Genomic DNA, 20,616 nt, shown 5'->3' on the forward strand with positions numbered 1-20,616 from the left:
CTTCTACGTATTACAACTAAAGTTTATACAATATGAAGTTTGTATTTCTTTATAGTAAAATAAATCAATTTTTTGAACGAAGTCTAAATTTACTGTTATAAAAAAATACATAACAAAAAATATTAAATATTCCTACGTCATCACAATACACATACAAGAAAATCTTTATCAAATATAAACTGATTAAAAAATAAAATATTATTTTTTTCTACATCTTCACATACAAAAACTGTTGAGACAAAAACATCTTTATCAAAATGATTATTTTTCTAATAATAAGGTAATAAAACAAAATTCAGACATTTTGTATTATAATATATGAAACCACATACTGAAGTATTTTGGGAGAGGAATTGTATTCTGAAACGATGCAATGTTTTGAACTTTCGGAATTTTAAAACACATCTTTATGCCCGAATATAGCGAGGACCGCTTCCTATATGGGATTGGAAACAAAAATAAATTCAGTGGAAAGTGAAACTTTGTCTCTACTCATTCCCAAATAAGAGACGCGAATGTTTTCCTTCTTTTTAATTTTAGCTCATGATATACGAAAATCAGCCACGTTTTAAAACAGAAAACCTAAAGCTGAATATTTTTTTTCCTTAGTTCCACAGTTTATGAAAAATCGAATGACGTAGCGTATTTATATTATGTGCGCAGTTATTACTTTCGCTCTTCATCGGGTTTAAATAATGGATGTGACAAAGTGATTCTGTTTTCGGCTCAAATCAGCCTGGAGTTTCCATATTGTCCGATATACACTTCATGGATCGGAAAACAAATCTAGGTGCACTGACTTCTCTGTCTACCGCTTCGGGGAGAAAGGCGTTAGTGTATGTGTGTGTATGTGTGTAGAATCTAAACCAAAAATAACATCAACAGATTAGGCGTCATTAAATGTAAGTACAGTAAATCGTAGCAAATGAATTCGTAAAAAATATTCCGAAAGCGTAAACCGAAATACATTGCTTTTTATAAATACTAAGTTTGTTGTCTTGTTACAGTCAAATGTTTAGTTAGGGTATGGAGCAAAACGTCTATATAAAAATATCCCCACTCCACCTGATAGTCAATGGAGCGGTCTAATAGAATGTCGACTGACGAGGGGTGATTACCCCTCGACAGTAGACACTTATGCCGGCCTTTTAGAACCTGATATACACAAGCTGATCCCAGAACTACACACTTACGTTGGCCAATATGGCCTATTTTATATATTAAGTTGCAAATAAGTTTATTACATTACGACTGATTTTTCTATATATACGCTAGTCTAGCTTTACAATTGTCTCAGTGTTCAGACAAACCTGGTTAAGGTTGAGATACTGTCATATAAAAATAATGTATTTTATTTTTATGTTGGAATAATAAAAAACGAATGGAAAACGTGAAGTCCCCGGAAGCTAGAATTAAACCTCTCTTACGACACGTACTCTGAACACAAAACATAAACCATGTCAAAACTAAAAACTAGTCAGTTACCTAAACGTCTACATTCAAAGTTTGTCCGCAACGCTATATTTCTCTGTATTCATGATTTATCAGGTCGTGCACCCGACTCATTTTAATTTTGTCTGAATGGATTCCAGTGCGAATGGATATATTTAAAATATCTCGCAGTGCAAACCGCTAAAAATGGCACACTAAATTCAAGTAAACATCGCGTTTTCCCTGTTCAGAGGTAAGCAGACGAGATATCAGCAGTTATGTTAGGCCCCGGGGGAGCTTGCCGTTCGCCTGATGGTAAGCGATATGGCCACCCATAACCAGTAGAACACCATCCAACACCTTGAATTACAAAGTATAGTTTTTTTTTTGTTTTTTTATTGCTTTGAATGACGAGACGAGCTTGCCGCCTATGGTTAGCGATACGGCTGCCGATAAACTGTAGAAACACCATCCAACACTTAGAATTACAAAGTATTGTTTGGTATTCCATTGCGGTCGCAGTGAGACATGAGATGTTAAGTCTTATTATGTCCAGTTACACTGGCTACAATGTCCTTTGAACTGGAACAGTGACTGCTTGACGGCAGTAATAGACATTGCGGTGGTACCTACCCAGGCGGACTCATATGAGAGACCTACCACTAGTAAACTTTTTAACGTTTAGTTACATGATAGGTTGGGGCCACGGGTGGAGCATGATCAGTGCAGGACTAATCATAAGATGCTATGACGTCAATAATCACAATGCCAAAATGTCATCACTATTTTTACTAAACACGAGTTCATTACACGTGGTGCAAACTGTAAACACGCAGTTTTCTGCGTATCGCAAAACTCAATACGCAATATTGATATAAACAATATTAAATCTTTCATCGATGATGGCGAAATCGTAAACATATTTTTGTGCTATTCTTTCTTTAACTGACTTCAAAAAGAGGAGTTTCTCAAATCGAATGTATTCTTTTTTCATACCTTAGAACATTTTATTGAGTGAACCGATTTTGATGATTCTTTTTTTTATTTGAAAGCTGGTGTTTACTGTATTGTCTCATATTTTCATTGTTGTTGGAACCTTATCTTCGGAGATACATCAGAAAACTCTTAAAATGATGCCGTCAACTATGATGTCCTCATCGTACACATTACCTCAGAGCTTTTGATCCGGTGAACCGATTTTGATGATTATCAAGTCATACGTTTGTTAGCTTGACAAGGGTTGGCTTATACAATCACACCGGACTTCACCCCCGAGGCAATTCTAGTGCGCTCGTTCTCCACACTGAATGGAAGCCCATGCATGGGGGGACATTTGCCACGGCCTTAGACACAGAGTTCAGTGTGTATACCTCTTGGATAACACATTGAGGCCCATAAGGTAAGGTAAGTATTTTTTTCCAAGAAAGACTTGGAAAAAAAAATACAAAAGAAGTACTGAACAATTGATGACAAAAAAGAAAGCCCGGAGTTTCTTTCTGCCTTTCTTCTTCGGGTAGTCATCACTTAGGTAGCTAGTGAAAGGCTGGTAGATTAGCTAGGTTAGGGCTTATGTCCTCGCCGGTGAGGATCGCGACGCGTTACCCTTCTATTTCCCCCTACTTGCCAGCCCGAGCTGGTTACTTCGGTTTGTACCTTGTCTTTAGTATAAATTTTATCCCTAATTTAAAATGTCCATAGTTATATAAGTAATTTTAATAGTTGTTTAGAAATAATATTAATTATTCTTATGCTTTGTTTTGACGTATCATAAGTGCAACTTTGTTCGCCTACGTGATAAATAAAGTATTTTTATTTTTTTTATTTAAAAAGGGACCGCGAACATTTCCCCTGCCACTTCCATCTGTCCATCCTACTATTTTCCCCTTCCTATCTTCACTTCACCCGCTTTTTCTCCTCTTCCTCTTTCCTCCAGGGCTCAGCAGTCGTTAAGCCGGGGGGTATGTAGTATCCCATTCGCTTATCTCCCCAGTGTTAGTAGTGTGTTTAGTAAGCTACGTCTTCACACCGAATGTACGCCCATGAACAGTGCACATTTGTCGCGGCTTTAGGCACACAGTTAATTGTATACCTCATGTTTGCAAACTCACATTGAGCCCTATAAAGGGAACAGTTCCTAGCCTTCTCCCCTCCTCCCGTTCTTAGAGGATCCTTACACACTTCCTTCCCAGCTACCCCCTCCCAACTTTCCTCCAGGACCCTGCAGTAGCTAAACCCAGTCATTCCAGTACCCATTTGCTGGTTTCCCTAGGTGTTGACTATGGGATCCGATACCCAAAAAAGAAACCATACCGGACTATTGAGTGAGCGCTTAAGTCACTTGCAACCCTTTGAAATAAAGTGACCGTGCTGTGGACAACCTACAAAATCAAGTGCTCCAAAAGCTATTACCGATTGGTAATAAGTCGTTGTCTTATTTGAAACGGCCGTTGACAAGTTGTCACGGCGTCCTTAGATATAAATTAAATATTTTTACAGAAAATATGCTAATATGCGCTTAAAACCGAGTAAATCACGATATAGAATAAATATGAAGTATTTTACATTGGTGTTTTGCTATTTAACAAAGTTTTGTATGACAATCTTCCGTATGTCCGCAAAACCTTAATCAGTTACTAATATTCATAACTAGCTTTTGATTGCGACTCCGCCTGCGTGAAAGACTTTTCCAGGATAAAAGTCCCGCCATATCTTTTCCCGGATCTCAAGCTATCTCCATACCAAATTTCATTGAAATCCGTTGGGTAATTTTTAAGTTTATCACGTTCAAACAAGCAGACAGATGCATTGGAGGACTTTGTTTTATACTATATTTTTCACAACTTTTTAAGAGCAACAATTCCGTCATATATAATTGTTGCGTAACTTTAACCTTTACAGCGCACGCAACGGAAGCTCTCAAAGGGAATAAATGTTCCTTGTTTTTACAATATTTTTCATCGACGCTCCACCCCTATTGGTGATAGCGTGATATTATATAGCCTTCCTCGATAAATGGGCTATTCAACACTAAAAGAATTTTTCTATTCGAATCAATAATACCTAAGATTAGCGCGTTCAAACAAACTCTTCAGCTTTATAATATACTAGCGACCCGCCCCGGCTTTGCACGGGTGCAATGCTAATACTAAATACACTACAGAAAAACTGTGAACGTTGTATATAAAAACATAGCGGCCCGCTCTGGCTTCGCACGGGTATAACATAACAAAATAACAGTATTTCTCCACTATTTAATGGATGTTATTATTATACATATAAACCTTCCTCTTGAATCACTCTATCTATTAAAAAAAACCGCATCAAAATCCGTTGCGTAGTTTTAAAGATTTAAACATACAAACAGACATAGGGACAGAGAAAGCGACTTTGTTTTATACTATCTAGTGATGCAACGATCAATAGGTCAAATTAAGCTCAAATGTGACATCGTTTATAGTCGATATGTCGGACATTCCAATAAAAATATCGCAGACGAACTAACGGGACACAAGCCGGTTCTTTTAAGCGATGGCTGATCTACGCACACTGTTAACATCAATTAAATAACTACTAAAGACTTCCATTTAATTGTCAAATCGCTTTGAATTTGGTTAGACGCACTCACGTCTTTATTTTTGTAGGCGGACGCGCAACTTTTGTAACATCTCGCTGTGTGTTGAGGTTTTGGCTTCGATGTCCGAGTCGAGCAGTGATATTGGGTATTTCTACTCAGTATCAAACCAGAGTTTGAAATTTGTGCTCGGTATGGCATGGTATGAAGCGGCGATAGCCTAGTTGGGTGTGGAACGGACTGCCAAGACGAATGTCCGCAGGTTCAAATCCCAAGGGCACACACCTCTGACCTTTCTAAAAAATCATGTGTGTATTCTTTGTGAATTTATCGTTCGCTTTAACGGTGAAGAAAAACATCGTGAGGAAACCTGCACATCTGAGAAGATCCCTATAGGAATTTCGAAGGTGTGTGAAGTCTACCAATCCGCACTAGGCCAGCGTGGTGGACTAAGGCCTAATCCCTCTTAGTAGTAGAGGAGGCCCGTGCTCAGCAGTGGGCAAATATATAATACAGGGCTGATATTATTATTATTATGGCAATAGGCTCGCTCATGGGAATACACAACCTGGAAGGTAGGGGAACTATTTACGGCTCTGCCTACCCCTTTTTGGATCAAAGGCGTGTGTGTTATAAAAATTTTAACCTTTCCCGTGCATTCATTTTGCCAATCCTAAGATTTATGTGTGTTCGGTGTGAACTTAAAAATAGTATGGAGAAGGTCGCGCACTTTTCGCTAGATATTGAGTAATGTTGAGTTCGTGCCAATTCTAATGATACACTTCCCTACATATGTTATACTAGTTCTTACACGCGGGCAGGTTCGTGGTACAGGAATAATATTTTTATTATTTAGTAGGAGGCACACACCACTGACTTTTCGAAGTATTCTTTAGAATTTGAAGGAAAACATCGTGATGAAGCCTACATAGTTGAGAGTTCTGTATAAGTATTTCTATCTAGTATCTGTATCTGTATAGGTATGTGAATTCTGCCAATCCCCACTAGGCCAGCGTGGACCAAGCCCTAAACCCTCTTAGTAGAGAAGGCCTGTGCCCAGTGGTAGGACAGTATTGTACAAGACTGATATTGTTATAGACAGAGGCGGCCTTAGGGGAAGACGGTGGTAGGTCTCTCATATGTGAGAGTCCGCCTAGGTAGTTACCACTACAATATTTCTACCGCCAAGCAGCAGTGTGTAGTCACTGTTGTGTTCCGGTTTGAAGGACATTGTAGCCAGTGTAACTACTGGACATAATCAGACTTAATATCTCAAGATGTCTCAGGATGGCGGGCCCAGTGTAATATTTTGTAATTTCAAGTGTTGGATGGTGTTTCTACTGTTTATGGGCGATCGTATCGCTTACTATCAGGTGATCGGCAAGCTTGTCTCTTCATTCAGAATGTTTTGAAACGCCATTAAAGTCACAAAAAAATAATCATAAAGATCTTCATCAGATCGTACTATTAAAATTAAAAGAGCCCTATCCATATCGGATCAGTTGTTTTAAATAACGAGAACCCTATTCAAATAAGATTAGTTGTTTTTGAAAAAATCACAGTCATACAAATGTTGTTATAATACATAATTTCCTTTATTAAAAAAGGTTAATTAGGCCAAAAATATATTTTAGGAAGTCAGGAAAGGGAAAATGAGCCCTAAAATGTGATTTGTCTACGGGCCGCAACATTCTTAATGCGGCCCTGCTCGTACAAACAAACTCACAATTTCTATTAATAGTAATGTAGATATATATGTGGCGAAACAAACAGACGGACACGATAAACAACATTACAATGTTTTATTATCCATTAGTGACTCCAAAATGTTTTCAGCGAATTATTTTTAATGTGAAGACATGACGACCTCTTTCTTTCCATACTTTTTACATCTGACTAAGACTAGTGGCATAGTTATAGAGCGAACGATTACCGAGCTGAGAACATGGGTTCGAATCCCGGGTCGGACCAAAAATAACTGTGACTAAGATCTTTGAAGTTACTGAGCTGCAGCTCCGTCAGGGACTTGGCCGTTGGTCCTGCGTCTGATCTCTCTCCGGACATGTCGGATTGTCTCACCGGACTATGAGAGTGATGGAACAGAGAGTGCTTGTGTATTGCATACACTTGTGCACTATAATATCTCCTGCGTGGCTGATATCCGTCGAGCTTGGCCGCCGCCGTGGCCAAATTTCGACCAGGAGCGATTCAAATATATCCATAGAGTATACAAATATTTGAATTTACTCTCATTGGCTGTACACAGTTATTTAAAAAAAAAGTATATATACTGAAAATGTGTACTCGCTTTGTTTTAAATATAAACAGAAAGGACGGCAACAGCGGCTGAGTCACGCGCAGAATGAAATAGAATAAGTATAATTTATTAAAGCCAAGAAACCGTTATGTTTTTTTATTAGCATCAATTTTATTATCATTGACAAGTAACATAGACATTTTATATTTTTTATGCAAACCGGTAAATATTAATGATACGATATGAAAGTTGGTATCTCCTATTGAGTCATGTTTGCCTAGTACTTGTGTTTATAAATTTGAGATTATGTTATCTAGGTATTTTAAAAAAAACAGCTAATTTATAAAAAAAAAACGTATTTTTTTGATTGAATTTTCCAAAATTATCTTTACTTTTATTTTAGAAATATCATTTTGCCTTTTTTATATTAGCTGTTGTGTTATAAAATATAAGGCTACAGGGTCGATTGTCGTTACTACAAGCTTATGAATAAGTAGACCCTTTGTATCGAAGCTGTGTTAGAACCATTAAAATCATATCAATCATTATTACCCTTAACATAAAACCTGTAAAAATATTATAATATACTACTGAATTTTAATAGTTAGGCCGAGATCCTCAAATTAGGATATATTCTTTCTTTGACTATAGAATTCATAATTTTAACAGGTTTCCTTCACATGCTTATAAAAGTAATATGTCAAGTTATCAACATTACTAAACACAGTGTGAAAATACATCGGCAAGGTTTATTTAAATAAATACATTTATTTCCGCGCCGCGGTGCTATGCGGTCAAAAAGTAGCACGCAGTAGGAAATGTTTTAGCCTCAAACTTGACCCGAGTGATCCAACATTGTTTACTTTGGGAATTATTTGGCTGCTCGGTTACACAAATATATAGGCATGCCGAAAATAGCATTATATATTTGGAACTTTAATCGGACTGAAGTCGGATAATAAATAAAAGATTTGTATATGATATTGGAACAAAACATATTTTGTCTAACTTTAAAGAATTTTAATGGAAAGTGTGTCTGATTAATTGGCGAATTGTTAATGATTCAGATAGGTATCTCTACATTATTTATAGTCATCAGAAAACCTTGCATTCCTTCTTTTTTCACCCATGTTGAGTGCACTCATTAATTATCCGCGCACTCTTAGGATTTTTTTAAAGAAAGAAAGTCGGCTTATGTTAACCTGTTCACTCTATGCGGCCCTAGTATATAATTATATATCAATGTTGTTATAAGCAGTTTTATATGTAAAGAAATCATTGTTTTATATTTTTTTAATTGATTTTTACGAAACAATGCAACATAATCTGTTCGAATGATGGTTCCAATGATTTATTTTCAAATCAGTTATAATGGTATGTACTTACCACTCGGTGTACTTGTTAGCATTCCCCTCGTTCAGTTCACAAAATAAAACAAAATAAGAGAAATATCAACAAAACATCGCATGTTCGTAAATATTGTGTTGCATGTGAGCAGCAGTCGGCGGAAGCTCGGCGGGCCGCGCGGACATGTCGCTATAGACGATGTTCAGCTTCTTCAAACGGAAAGGCAAGGCCGAGCCGGAAACGGCCGAGCCGCCGCGGGGACACCCGACCGACAACACGTTAAAATTAACAGCAGTCGACCCGCGCGCGCCACACGAACTCACCAAAACGTCCAAAGATGTAGTCAACCTGCTCATACCCGAGACAGACTACCATCAGAAGACCGGCGTGGGCGCCATCCTCGAGATCATGGCGAGGAAGCGGCGCAAACCGAAGAGGAAGGCGAGGTCAGAGTCCTGCCGCGTCAGCCCTCCCAAAACTAACCTGCAACGAACGAGCTCTCTGTGTGACGCGCGCGCTCCCGACGCGGCCAAAAATAACGCGCGCGTCGCAGACGAGTCCACGGAGTACGCGAAACCGCTCGTCCCACAACACAAGCCCGAGAAACACGTGTCACTCGTGTACGTAAACGAAACACAGGAGCGCAATGCCGAGGCACTGCTGAGGCAGATCGCGAGGACCATCGACACTGCTGTGGACGAGATCAACGAGACCAAACAGATGGGAGGCGCCGACAGCAAACTCAAGGACAAGTACGAGAACACCGCGATTGATTGTTACAAGAACGAACTGAAAGGTGAACTAGAGAAGTTGCTGAAGGACGACGTCGACGACGACGCCGAATCACCGTCCATTGTCAAGAAATCAAACATGAAACCGCCGCGATCCGACACAGAGGGGTGTTCCGACGACGACCGCTCCGACTGCGGCAAAAAGAAGGTCACGTTCAGAAAGCACATCATCTTCGATGATGGAGAGCAGCAGACTGACGAGGAAGTTGACTCCTCCTTCGAATCCCTCACTTCTGGGGAAGAGGAGGAGTACTTGGAGGATATGCCGGAATCGGAAAACAAAACGGTTATCGACGTTAAAAATAACGATGCGATAACTATCAAAATAACCCCTGAGGACGGACTCAAGAGAGTGTACAGTGATAACAGTGACAGTGGCTTTGTAGATGATAAGAATTGTGCGGATGACATCACTAGTGAAGTGAAGAGCTTAGTGAGTGAGAGTGAGACCGAGGAAGAGATCGTAGAAGAAGTAGAGGAGATAGAGGAAGAAGTAGAAGAGATAGAAGAAGAAGTAGAAGTAGAAGAAGTAGAAGAGGAGGTAGAGGAAGAAATCGAGGAGGAGGAACACGAAGATGACGAGTGAGTAGTTTTCTGAATCTGTAATTGTAGGAATTATCTTGTCTAGGCTCGATCTAGCTCAAAATATTTATCTGTTTACAAGCATACGTCAACAAATAAAGCAATTTGTGTTCAAACTAATTGGTAAAGCAATAAATAGTAACATTGTTATGTCGTTACTTCGCCTATTTACAAAAATACATAAATTTCCGATTTTAATGCCAAAATGAAAAGGTATTTTTTTTAAAATACCATATTATTTTACAAAATAACTCAAAGCCAGATCGAGTATTATCAAAAGTTTATAAACTCACCACCGCGCGCAGAATTATTCCGCCTACAATGTAATTGGATATACCTGTTCCGTTAACACTGCTCCCGAAGTGAATCACTGTGACAGGTATTTCGCCACGTGCTTATTGTCCGCCAGATTTATACAAGTTTTCTTTACACTTTGTGTATTAAAGCATTTATCCGCCTGCAACACCTACCGATAATCTCTTTCTGCACCAGAGTAGAGAATGAAGTGTATTTTTTTTCATACGTTCACTGAAAATGTCTCCACTGCACCTAATAAAAAAGTGGGATAGGTCCGATAGAACGTCGACTGAGGAGAGATGGTTACCCCTCGGCAGTCGACTCAATTATGCCGGCCTGTTGGAACCGGATATACATATGATCCCGGAACACGACACACCTACGTGGACCACTATGGAGGATTTTAACACTGTGTATAAGGTGGTTACTATCCGAGCGGATATAAAATATATCCTAACAAAAGCAAACAATAAAATGATACTAGCGTTATTGTATACTGCTCACTGCTGAGCACGAGCCTCCTTTACTGATAGGGTTTAGCTCGTTAATTTTTATTACCCTGGCCTACTACGGATTAGCAGACTCTGTATACCCTCGAAATTCTTATGTAGAAATCTTTTTCTTTCACCGTAAAAGCAAGGGATAATTCACAAAGAATACACAATTTTATAAAAGTCATAGGTGCGTGCCTTTGGGATTTTAATATGCGGACATTCGTCCTTCTATCTTTATTCTACCAAAACAATATATACACCCGACTAATAGCGCGTCAATGTCTCCATATACTGTTTGAGCATCAGTCTTGATATATTAATGGAAGACCCTGTATTTAATAAGGATTAGTGTCAGAAAACAGCTGTCGCTTTGCCCACGGCGGAATTTGGCGCTCGAACCGCATCTCTCATCATAGACGAAGGGCGCTGTTCGCTTATTGATGTGTTTATAGAGTCAACGCAGTTGCAATGAATCAAAAAATGAACATATTATCTGAAATTAAGGCCACGATGCTATGTTATTATTATTGTCATTGCAGGGTTTAATTGTGAAGACATTAATTTAATCATCATAAACTAATCCAAAAATGTAATAAGAATAAATCAACTGTAACTAATTTGTCTAATAAATGCAAGTCAATTTTATTTATCATTTATTACGTAATACAATCATGTCAAGTTCTAAATAACATCATATTGTTATAATATTTTGTTTTTCAGTAATTGTTACGTCAAATTTTCATTCAAATTTTCTTGCTTTAGGCTTCAAATCCAAAACGACTAACACCGACATATTGTTTGTCATTCATATCTCTTAATTTTTTTGTTACACCAATAGTTATTTTTAAAAAAAAAATAAATGCGGTATGAATTTTAGATTTAAAATTTGCAGTCAGAATTTTCGTTTATATATAAATGACAAAGCTATGCGTGTTAAAACTTTCACAAATCCTGCATAAAATGGACACATCACGTAGTAAGTAACATATAATGTAGATTACAAGTTAGATTGAAGTTCGACGAGTACTAAATATGCGTTAGATACGATTGTTTAGTACATATAACAACTTATCAAGTAGTATGAATTGATGAATGAACATTAGAAAACCAGAATTATGAACCAAAAATTGCCTTTTTTTAGGGATAATTTTATGACATTGCCTTTTTTTTGTAAAATATTTATTCAATGACGGCAGCAATTAAAGCTATTTTTAATTTTTTGTAATTCTAAACTAGTGGTGTATATGATCTAAACAGTATTATAATAAATATTATATTGTCCTCAGACTTAAATCAAACTTAATAAATTATAATTTTAATAGAATAATTTGGATTAATAAGTTATTTTTTTAAATAAAATGTTATTTGTTTCACAGCAATTGCTAAGACTTTGTATAACAAGGAAATGTCCAAAGTAAAAATATTCATTCACATGAAAAAGATAAACTCAGAATATGAAGTATTTCTTGAATATTGATTTTCGACAGACTGACCTTAAAATAATTATGTTTTTCCTCCACAACGCTTTGTGGCGATAACAAAAACAATATATTTTCTTTGCGGAAACATTTTGACACAGTGATTGTTTTGAAGCAAATAATTTACTGCATCATAAAGAACTGCTACGTATTCTGTATAAGGAACAAAGGACTTTCCCTAAAACAAAACGATTTTCCCTATGACGTATAAGTCATGAGTACCAGGAGATCATGAAACTAAAGATGGTAAACAAAACAAATGAATTGGCGTTCAATACGAACAAAAGAATTTATTGTGAAATACTATGACGTATACCTTTTATTTTAAGCTAGTTAGTAGTTAGTCATACATTTAAATTCATGCTTGTACCGTCAATTGCAGACGATCAGAAAGAAGCTTATGTAAACGAAACCATTTTTGTTATACATTTAAAAAATTATCAATTTCATAAATAATTCAAGGCTTCTTTGTTTTATGTCGAAGGAAAAAGTACATGCGTACCAGGTGTGCATAAAACGAAACATCTTAAATCTAAACGAATTTAGATTTATGAAAAGGTCATAATCCAAACCACAAAACAGATATCCGAATGCATTCTTTGATGTTATAACCAAACATTTTAATTTCCTTCTCCATGGAAGTAATAAATTGTTATAAACGTTTCCATAAACTTTGACTTTGAAAGTTACTGAGCATAATCCAGCTATTTTTATGAAGATTTCCAATAAACTTTCTGTCTTCAAGCTCTTAGTTCTTCAAAATTGTATTAAACTTGTAAACAAGCAGTATAGGGATGATTTCAGCCATTTTTAATAAATACCCAAAAATGTTTGAATAACCAATATATATTTACAGAAACCTGATTAAAAATATAAAATACTTCACGTGTTTTGTCTGTGATTGGTTGAACTTTTATTATTCTAAGGGTTTGACTATAGTTACCACGTTAATGCGTGATTTCTTGCAATTCCCGCGAGAACCATGTATCAACATTGCTTTGGCGCGTCTTTTTGACACTTCAAGGCCGCCATATTGACGCACGGCCCGCCATGTTGTTGAATCACATTTATTTTACATTTTGCTGTATAAATTATTATTAAAATAGTAAACACGTGTTATTTCCTTTCTCTGTACGTGATTTCGGTTCAGTTTACGTTGCTACAATGTTTAATAGCCTCGTTTCTAATTTGATTCAGTACAGGCAATAATGAGGACACGGATATAAAGGAATAACAAACTATGGAGGGCAAATCTCAATTACAAAATCATACAAAAGTGTACCCATGAATAACCTGACATGGTACAGAGAATAAAGCCTAAAATGTTGCATATGATAGTCATTCTAATTTTAATTTTATAAATAAATTGAGCGTAATATACCAAAGAATGTTTTAGTAAACAAAAAGAATTTTGTTTTTTTTCATGTTCCATTACTTGTTTTTCACTTTTTCTTTCTCCCAGCTAGCGAGATTTTTTACAACCACGAGACCTCTTCAACAGTGATCGTTATATTTCAGCCAATTTACTAAACCGTCGTGTATAAGTAATCTAAACCTTCCTCAGGAATTGCACTATCTTTTAGTAAAAACCGTACAAAAAACCGTTCAGTAGATTTAGAGAAAATCGATCACATACAAACAGATTTTGAGGACTTTGTTTTATAATATGTATATATAGGACATTGCATGCGCGTTGTAAATAACAATTTCAGTGTAAATGCATTATATCTACGTGAATCAGTTAGTCATAACAAAATTCCTGCAACAATGATTGATATGATATTTTGGTACTGCTGAGCATTTTATTTACGTTAAATTTGCCTAAGAATAACTAAAACTGTGCAAAGTACATTTTAATAGCAATTACGTGGCTTTATTCATCCTATGTCTCGTCTCGGATTGCCGCACTACTTAGTAATTGATTATATTGATATTTTAACTGTTTATTTGGAAATGAAGAGAAATTTATTTAACAACTAGCAACCCCGACAGCCGTCCTGCCCTAAAAAGGATATAAAGCCCTAGAACTCAAGTACAGTGCCTCTTACGAGGTCCAATTGTGAATCTAAACCATCCAGGACCCACAAGAAAACATATGAATAAATTATCAAAATCAGTCCAACGATTTAGGCGTTCAGTGTCACATACGTACAGACGAATTATATATATTTTTTTATATTTAGCCAAAAATAAAATAAAAACAATAAATTTATATTGCAGAATATTTTTTGGTCATTATTAAGTTTTCTTGAATTTTCTTTCCGTAAGAACCTTCTACAAAGCATTATAAACCTTAAAAAGAAGAATGAAATTGGTCGTCATTCTCAGGTTATGGCAAGACCAAGGGAAATAGGGATTCATTTATAGAGATAGATTAGTGGGAATCGGGCAAGTCCCTTCCCTATAGTCATCACCACCCACCATTACAATCCATAACACAGAATACTAGAGAAATTCTTGTTGCATTTAAGATTAAATCATTGAAAAGCACAGTTTAAACATTGAAACATACAAAATAACTCCAAAGAACATTCAGACGCGCGCAAGTCTCGGAGCACACATGCGTGGGCGGCCACAACCGTCCACAACTCCAAATATATCATTTGAAGTGCAGGCAGACACACTTTCATAGGAATATAGAGATGTTATGAATCATTTATTGGCCTTTTAGTCAATCATTTATACATATATATTTTTTGGGAGAGTAAATCAGGTTGTCAGGATGAGATCGCTTTTTAGCGATAAGACCGCCTATTAGTGCACTTTTTTTATATGATGTAATAATTGTATTATTTTTTCTGTATTTGGTATATACAATAAAGTGTTTCATTCAGTTATTGATATATTTTTTCTATAGCATGAATCTACGGGGATAGTATAGTATATGTATATCTACATCATCCTTACATTTTGTATAATATTTAAGTAAGATTTCCGGAGATCCAAACACCCCTCATGATTCTTCTGATTATAATGAGTAAATAGGGCATTTGGTACTGAACGTCAGGTATCTTTAATGTTTATTTACCGGGTTAAAAAATCCGCCTGCGTGAAACAGTTTTTCCCGAATAAAAAGTAGTCTATAGCAGTCAGCAGTCTTTTAGCATTATACTAAAAATAGATATGAATAAATAAATTGAAAGAAAACAAGATATAGATAAGATAAAGGTATGACTACCTCGGTGGCGTAGGTTGTACTAGCATAGTGGCCTATGTAAATTAGTCGCGTTCCGGGATCAGCCTGTGTATATCCGGTTCCAACAGGCCGGCATATATAATCACCTCTCGTCAGTCGATATTCTATTAGAGCCCACTCCGCTTACCATAAGGTGCAGTGGGGGACTTGGCCCTGCCCCTATAAAAAAACACGCAGTCGTCTCGCTCTCTCAACAGCTCCAGTGCATGGATACCAAGGTCAATACCATCAACATCTAAATAAATCTACAAAACATTTCTCCTTACTATAAACTGCTATCACGGGCGTCGACACTCCTAGTCTGAGGGAAAACTGTTTAAGCTCGAATTAAAGCAAAATAAATAGGAGAACAACTGTTTACATGTAATTTGTGAATGTATCAGATTCCTGGTTTATTTTTAGCGCTCAGGTGGGGCTGTGTGAGAGCAGCGCCCACCCGTGGTGACATAACAATACTTTAAAAATATGAAATTTGCAAAGTTTTTGTACTGTGGAATGCATTTTTTAGCAAGTATCCAGCAACGGTTGGGCAGTGTAAATTCGTATTTAGTTCCGAAGGTATAGCGCCAAATTTAATAAAAAATTGTCCCACGATGTGATAGGGGGCGTCTATCGGCATAGAAATTTTAGATTTCAGATGATAATAAGCAGAAAAACCTAAATATCGGCAATCCCGGGGTTCAAACCCGGGTCTTCAGAGTAGTGACTGTACCGCGCAATACAACTACGTCAACAAGGCAATCATGGTAGTGTTAAATGTATCCCTATCCCGTCAATACAACTTCTGGAAGCCAGGATCGGCAGATAAAACATCAGTAAATCTCTACGTGGTATTTTTCAGTGACAACATAATTATCTTTTTAAAAATAATACTTTATAAGTAACTCGAAAGTAAAATTAAAAAGTGTAAGTTTTGAACAAATTGAATATCAATAAGTAGGTAATTTTAATTTTACGCGCCGTCGTCGCAGCGCCATCAAACTTTCAGTCAGAAATACACTCACGCACTCACCATATTCGCGCTACAAATTGATGAAAAAAATATAAACACAAAGATTTTTGGTGAAATAACTCGTTATACATTAATGTTTTTTGGCACAATTAGGAGATGTGAAGACGAGTATGTGATTTCATTTATTAACGCAATATCAAAATTACCCTATACTACTGATTTGAGAACTTCGCACGGTTTTTAAACAGCTATGAATTACAGTTCTTAACAATCAATTGAATTATTGTTAAATACATCATCTATGACCTAGATTCTTGCAATATTTAGTAATGTACGATAACCATCATATCTATGCAGATTCAACTGCTTGCATACAATGGAAAGCCATTCAACCATTCCATAAATATTTTACATAATGGCTAGTTTATACATAAATTGATATCGGTGGACGACATACACTTTAACTGGTTACCCTGCTTAATGCTGTTGGCCTGCATAGAGACGGGATTCCGACGAATAAATTCAATAGACATTCAAAAGAGAAGCCAAAGATATTTAGATCTTAGAAAAATACAGATACCGAAATTTAATGTTCCTTAATCTCTCTCTCTCTTCAGTCGGCCCCTCATTTCTGAGGATCGTGATCCCGTCCAAGGTCATTCAGCAATCTTCTCCACGAGGTGCGATTTTCGGCTTGGTGCACCGCTACGCTCATTGGCATATTAAGGGAGTTGGCGACCTGGTCGGACCAGCGCTACGAATTAAGCCTTTTTGGTCACTTGCCTTCGAGCTTATAACGTTCCTTGATAATCTCTGAATATTTAAAAATATAAAAGAAATACTTTAAAAATATACAATTAAATGTTCGTCATTCCAGGAAGACCTTGGTCAGTCAAGAGAGCAAGTTCCAGTCGCAAGTGGCTGCGCTCGCCGAGCTCGCGGACTCGCGGGGGACCGAGGCGGACCGCGCCAGGGATCTCATCGCCGCCTACAGGAAGCAGATCGAGGCGAAGGACCAGGAGATAGAACGTGAGTAGTGTCAGCCATTTTGTTTTTTTTTTTAATAGGGTTTAGTTCGGAAATCAATATCGTGAGGCCTTTGATAGTCAAAAATATATGTACTTAAAATTAAATTTTCAAAATTCAAAAACATTTTTTTTAATAAAGATGTACTTTGTTTCGGTAAAAACTTATTAGATGTAGTCAAGTCTCATTGACAAAATATGGACTCACGTTCCCAATAAATCTGGTTTGTCGTTACATTAATTACTTTTTAATGACGTCCACATTTCTATCGAACCTTGTCGTACAGTTAAAAATATTTGGAACACTTAGCGGCCTTCGAACCTGCGACCTTGCAAAAATGAGCACATTGAACGACATTCAAACATGCACTACGAATTTGATCTACTATACTAGGACCACATAAACACAAGGAGGTTAAATAAAAGGCACCTTTAAATAGAAGTTAATATTCTTGTAATACGGTTTCAATAATCTTTGTTGATTGTATAAACAACCACTGGTTGATATTTCATCACAAGCTTTTATACATAGTACATGAACGGTGATTTACCATTTATATTGCAATTGATGCGCGTTTATCTACGCGCATACTTCAATTCAATCTCAAATCAGCTTGTTTATATCAACGGGGAGTTGGACGTTGGAGTATAATTCTGAAATTATTCAAGGTTAATACTTGTTTAATATTTATTTGAATTAGTAAACAATGAAAACAACTGAATACCCGACAAACAGGATTTTTATTAGTAAATATAATGTTATACACAAGCGGCGATAGCCTAGTTGGGTGTGGAACGGACTGCCGAGACGAATGTCCGCAGGTTCAAATCCCAAGGGCAAACACCTCTGACTTTTCTAAAAAAAATCATGTGTGTATTCTTTGTGAATTTATCGTTCGCTTTAACGGTGAAGGAAAACATCGTGAGGAAACCTGCAGAAGTTCTCTATTGGAATTTCGAAGGTGTGTGAAGTCTACCAATGCGCACTAGGCCAGCGTGGTGAACTAAGGCCTAATCCCTCTCAGTAGTAGAGGAGGCCCGTGCTCAGCAGTAGGCAAGTATATAATACAGGGCTGATATTATTATTATTATGTTATACTATAATTGGGCCGATCATTTTATTATTATGCCTGCAGCATGTCCCTTGTAACGGCTAATCGGCTAAAATTAAAATTGTTGAGTTATTTATAGTTTCCCATAACTTAACGTATTTTTTATCAAATACCCGGGTAACATAAACATACAAAGGTTGGATATTACTCCATGTGCGCGCATGACGTCATGCCTGACAAAGACAAAAAAATGATTTTCTATGAATCCCCTTCTAACGCGCGAAATCACTATCAAATTTAAATTTCGAACACCATCGTGTGTGGCATTCGTGATCGCTATAAAATAATTTTTCTGTTCGGCCGCCATTATTCCAGAAAAAAAAGTAATGTGATATATCAAAGATCGCGTTCAGAGCCACGCGTCTATGTGGAGTGCTGTTGCCGTGTGTTGGCTCTCATCCAATGCTTTCACGTGGTCCCTTTGTTGAAATAATCACGCGGTGACTAAACGTCGGAATTGATTTTCTTTGTTTATACGTTCAATAACCCTGCACCGTGCAGGGAGGCGAAAAGGCTCGTGTCCAGAGGACGCTGCTGATTTACGCGAGAATGTTCGCTTTGATGATTTAAAAAAAAATATTTTAGTTTAGGAGAACATACATGTTACTGGCAGCTATTTAAAAAGAAAACTAATATTCCTCGTTTGATTTCTGCGTTTGTTACAAAAGAAATAATAAATAGTTGTGAACACGGCTTTGTGTATTAAAAATAACAATGTATTAACGATAATTAGTATCATAAACACAAAAGACACATTAAGAATTAGAGAAATTTTTATCTTCATTGAAAACAAAGACATTAGCAAGTTTCTATTGTCCGTGGTCAAGATGACTTTTCTTTATCAGGTGACCGAGTTCATTCTAGCGGAAAATGGCGGCTTCCATGCTTGTTTTTACGATCACTCTCTCTTTTTACGATTCCGTAGAAACGAAGGGCTCAATATAGCTTCGCAATATATTTATTATTTATAACTTGTTAAAATGATAGACAGTGAAAGTAGTATACCTAGTCTCTTTAGCTCTCAATATTATTTAATGAAAAAGGAAAGATTGTGAAAACAAAACCATAAATAGGAGACTGATTGAAATGTTTAATTCGTGCTCATATTAAATGTGAAAGAAAAGAAAGTAATGTAGTCAATTATAAAGCTGAAGATTTTGTTTGAACGCGCTAATGTCAGGAACTGCTAAACTGATTTGGATTTTTTTTACTAATAGGAAGCTACACTACTCCGGAGTGCTAAAGACTATTTTGTCCTTTTTATCCCGGGAAAATATAAAGCGGGACTTATATCCCGAAAATTTTAAATATATAATAACTGTTTTATTTTACTGCTTTGAATGAGGAGACGAGCTTGCTGTTCGTCTGATGTTAAGCGATACGGCCGCCCAAAAACAGTAGAAACACCATCCAAAACCTTGAATTATAAAGTATTGCTTGGCATTCCACTACGCGCGCCATTCTGAGACATGAGATGTTAAGTCAATAGTTACACTGGCTACAATGTTCTTCAAATTGGAACATAACAATTAGACTATTGCTTGGCGGTAGAAATAGACATTGCGGTGGTACCTACCCAGGCAGACTCGCATATATGAGAGAGTAGACACCTACCACCAGTAAGAATATATAATTATTAGAAATATATAATTACTAATAAAAACGATAGTTTAGAATCAACGAAGTTTCCAAGGTATATGTTATAATGTAAACCGAGCCGGCGGTTAAATATAGTAGCGGTGAAAGTTACGGGGTCTCACCGAAATAGCGGCGAGCTGGATGAGTTAAATGCGTACAAGGGCGCCGCGAAAGTTCAAGTTAACTTGCGCTTAAGACAATGCTTGGTCTAGCAACGTTTTAAGGATCCAAATCTATATATATAAAAATGAATCCGTATTTCCCTTGGTCACGCCAGCACGCGTGAACGGCTGCACCGATTTTACTATTTTTTTTGTTGTGTTTGTTATTGTCAGAAGAAGGATCTTATGAAAAAATTAAGGAAGTTGAGCGGAACGTTAGAAAATTTAAGAAAAGTTAATTTCAGCGATTGACAGAATGCGCGCTTCAAATTCATAGTTAAGAC

The 20,616-nt window shown here is 36.8% G+C and overlaps 1 protein-coding gene across 4 annotated transcripts in view; it reads left to right on the forward strand.

Annotated features, from left to right (window-relative positions):
• LOC115447152 (myosin-11) overlaps positions 1-20,616 on the forward strand; it is a 47,396-nt gene that overhangs the window by 9,468 nt on the left and 17,312 nt on the right. For all 4 annotated transcript variants that reach the window (XM_030174117.2, XM_030174113.2, XM_030174116.2 and 1 more), the window contains exons 2-3: positions 8,758-9,979; positions 17,274-17,425. In XM_030174117.2, coding sequence (XP_030029977.2) covers positions 8,805-9,979; positions 17,274-17,425 — 1,327 coding nt within the window. In that variant the 5' untranslated portion in view covers positions 8,758-8,804. The remainder of the gene's footprint in view (positions 1-8,757; positions 9,980-17,273; positions 17,426-20,616) is intronic.

This window comes from Manduca sexta, chromosome 26 (assembly GCF_014839805.1).
Source record: "Manduca sexta isolate Smith_Timp_Sample1 chromosome 26, JHU_Msex_v1.0, whole genome shotgun sequence".
Lineage (NCBI taxonomy): Eukaryota > Metazoa > Arthropoda > Insecta > Lepidoptera > Sphingidae > Manduca > Manduca sexta.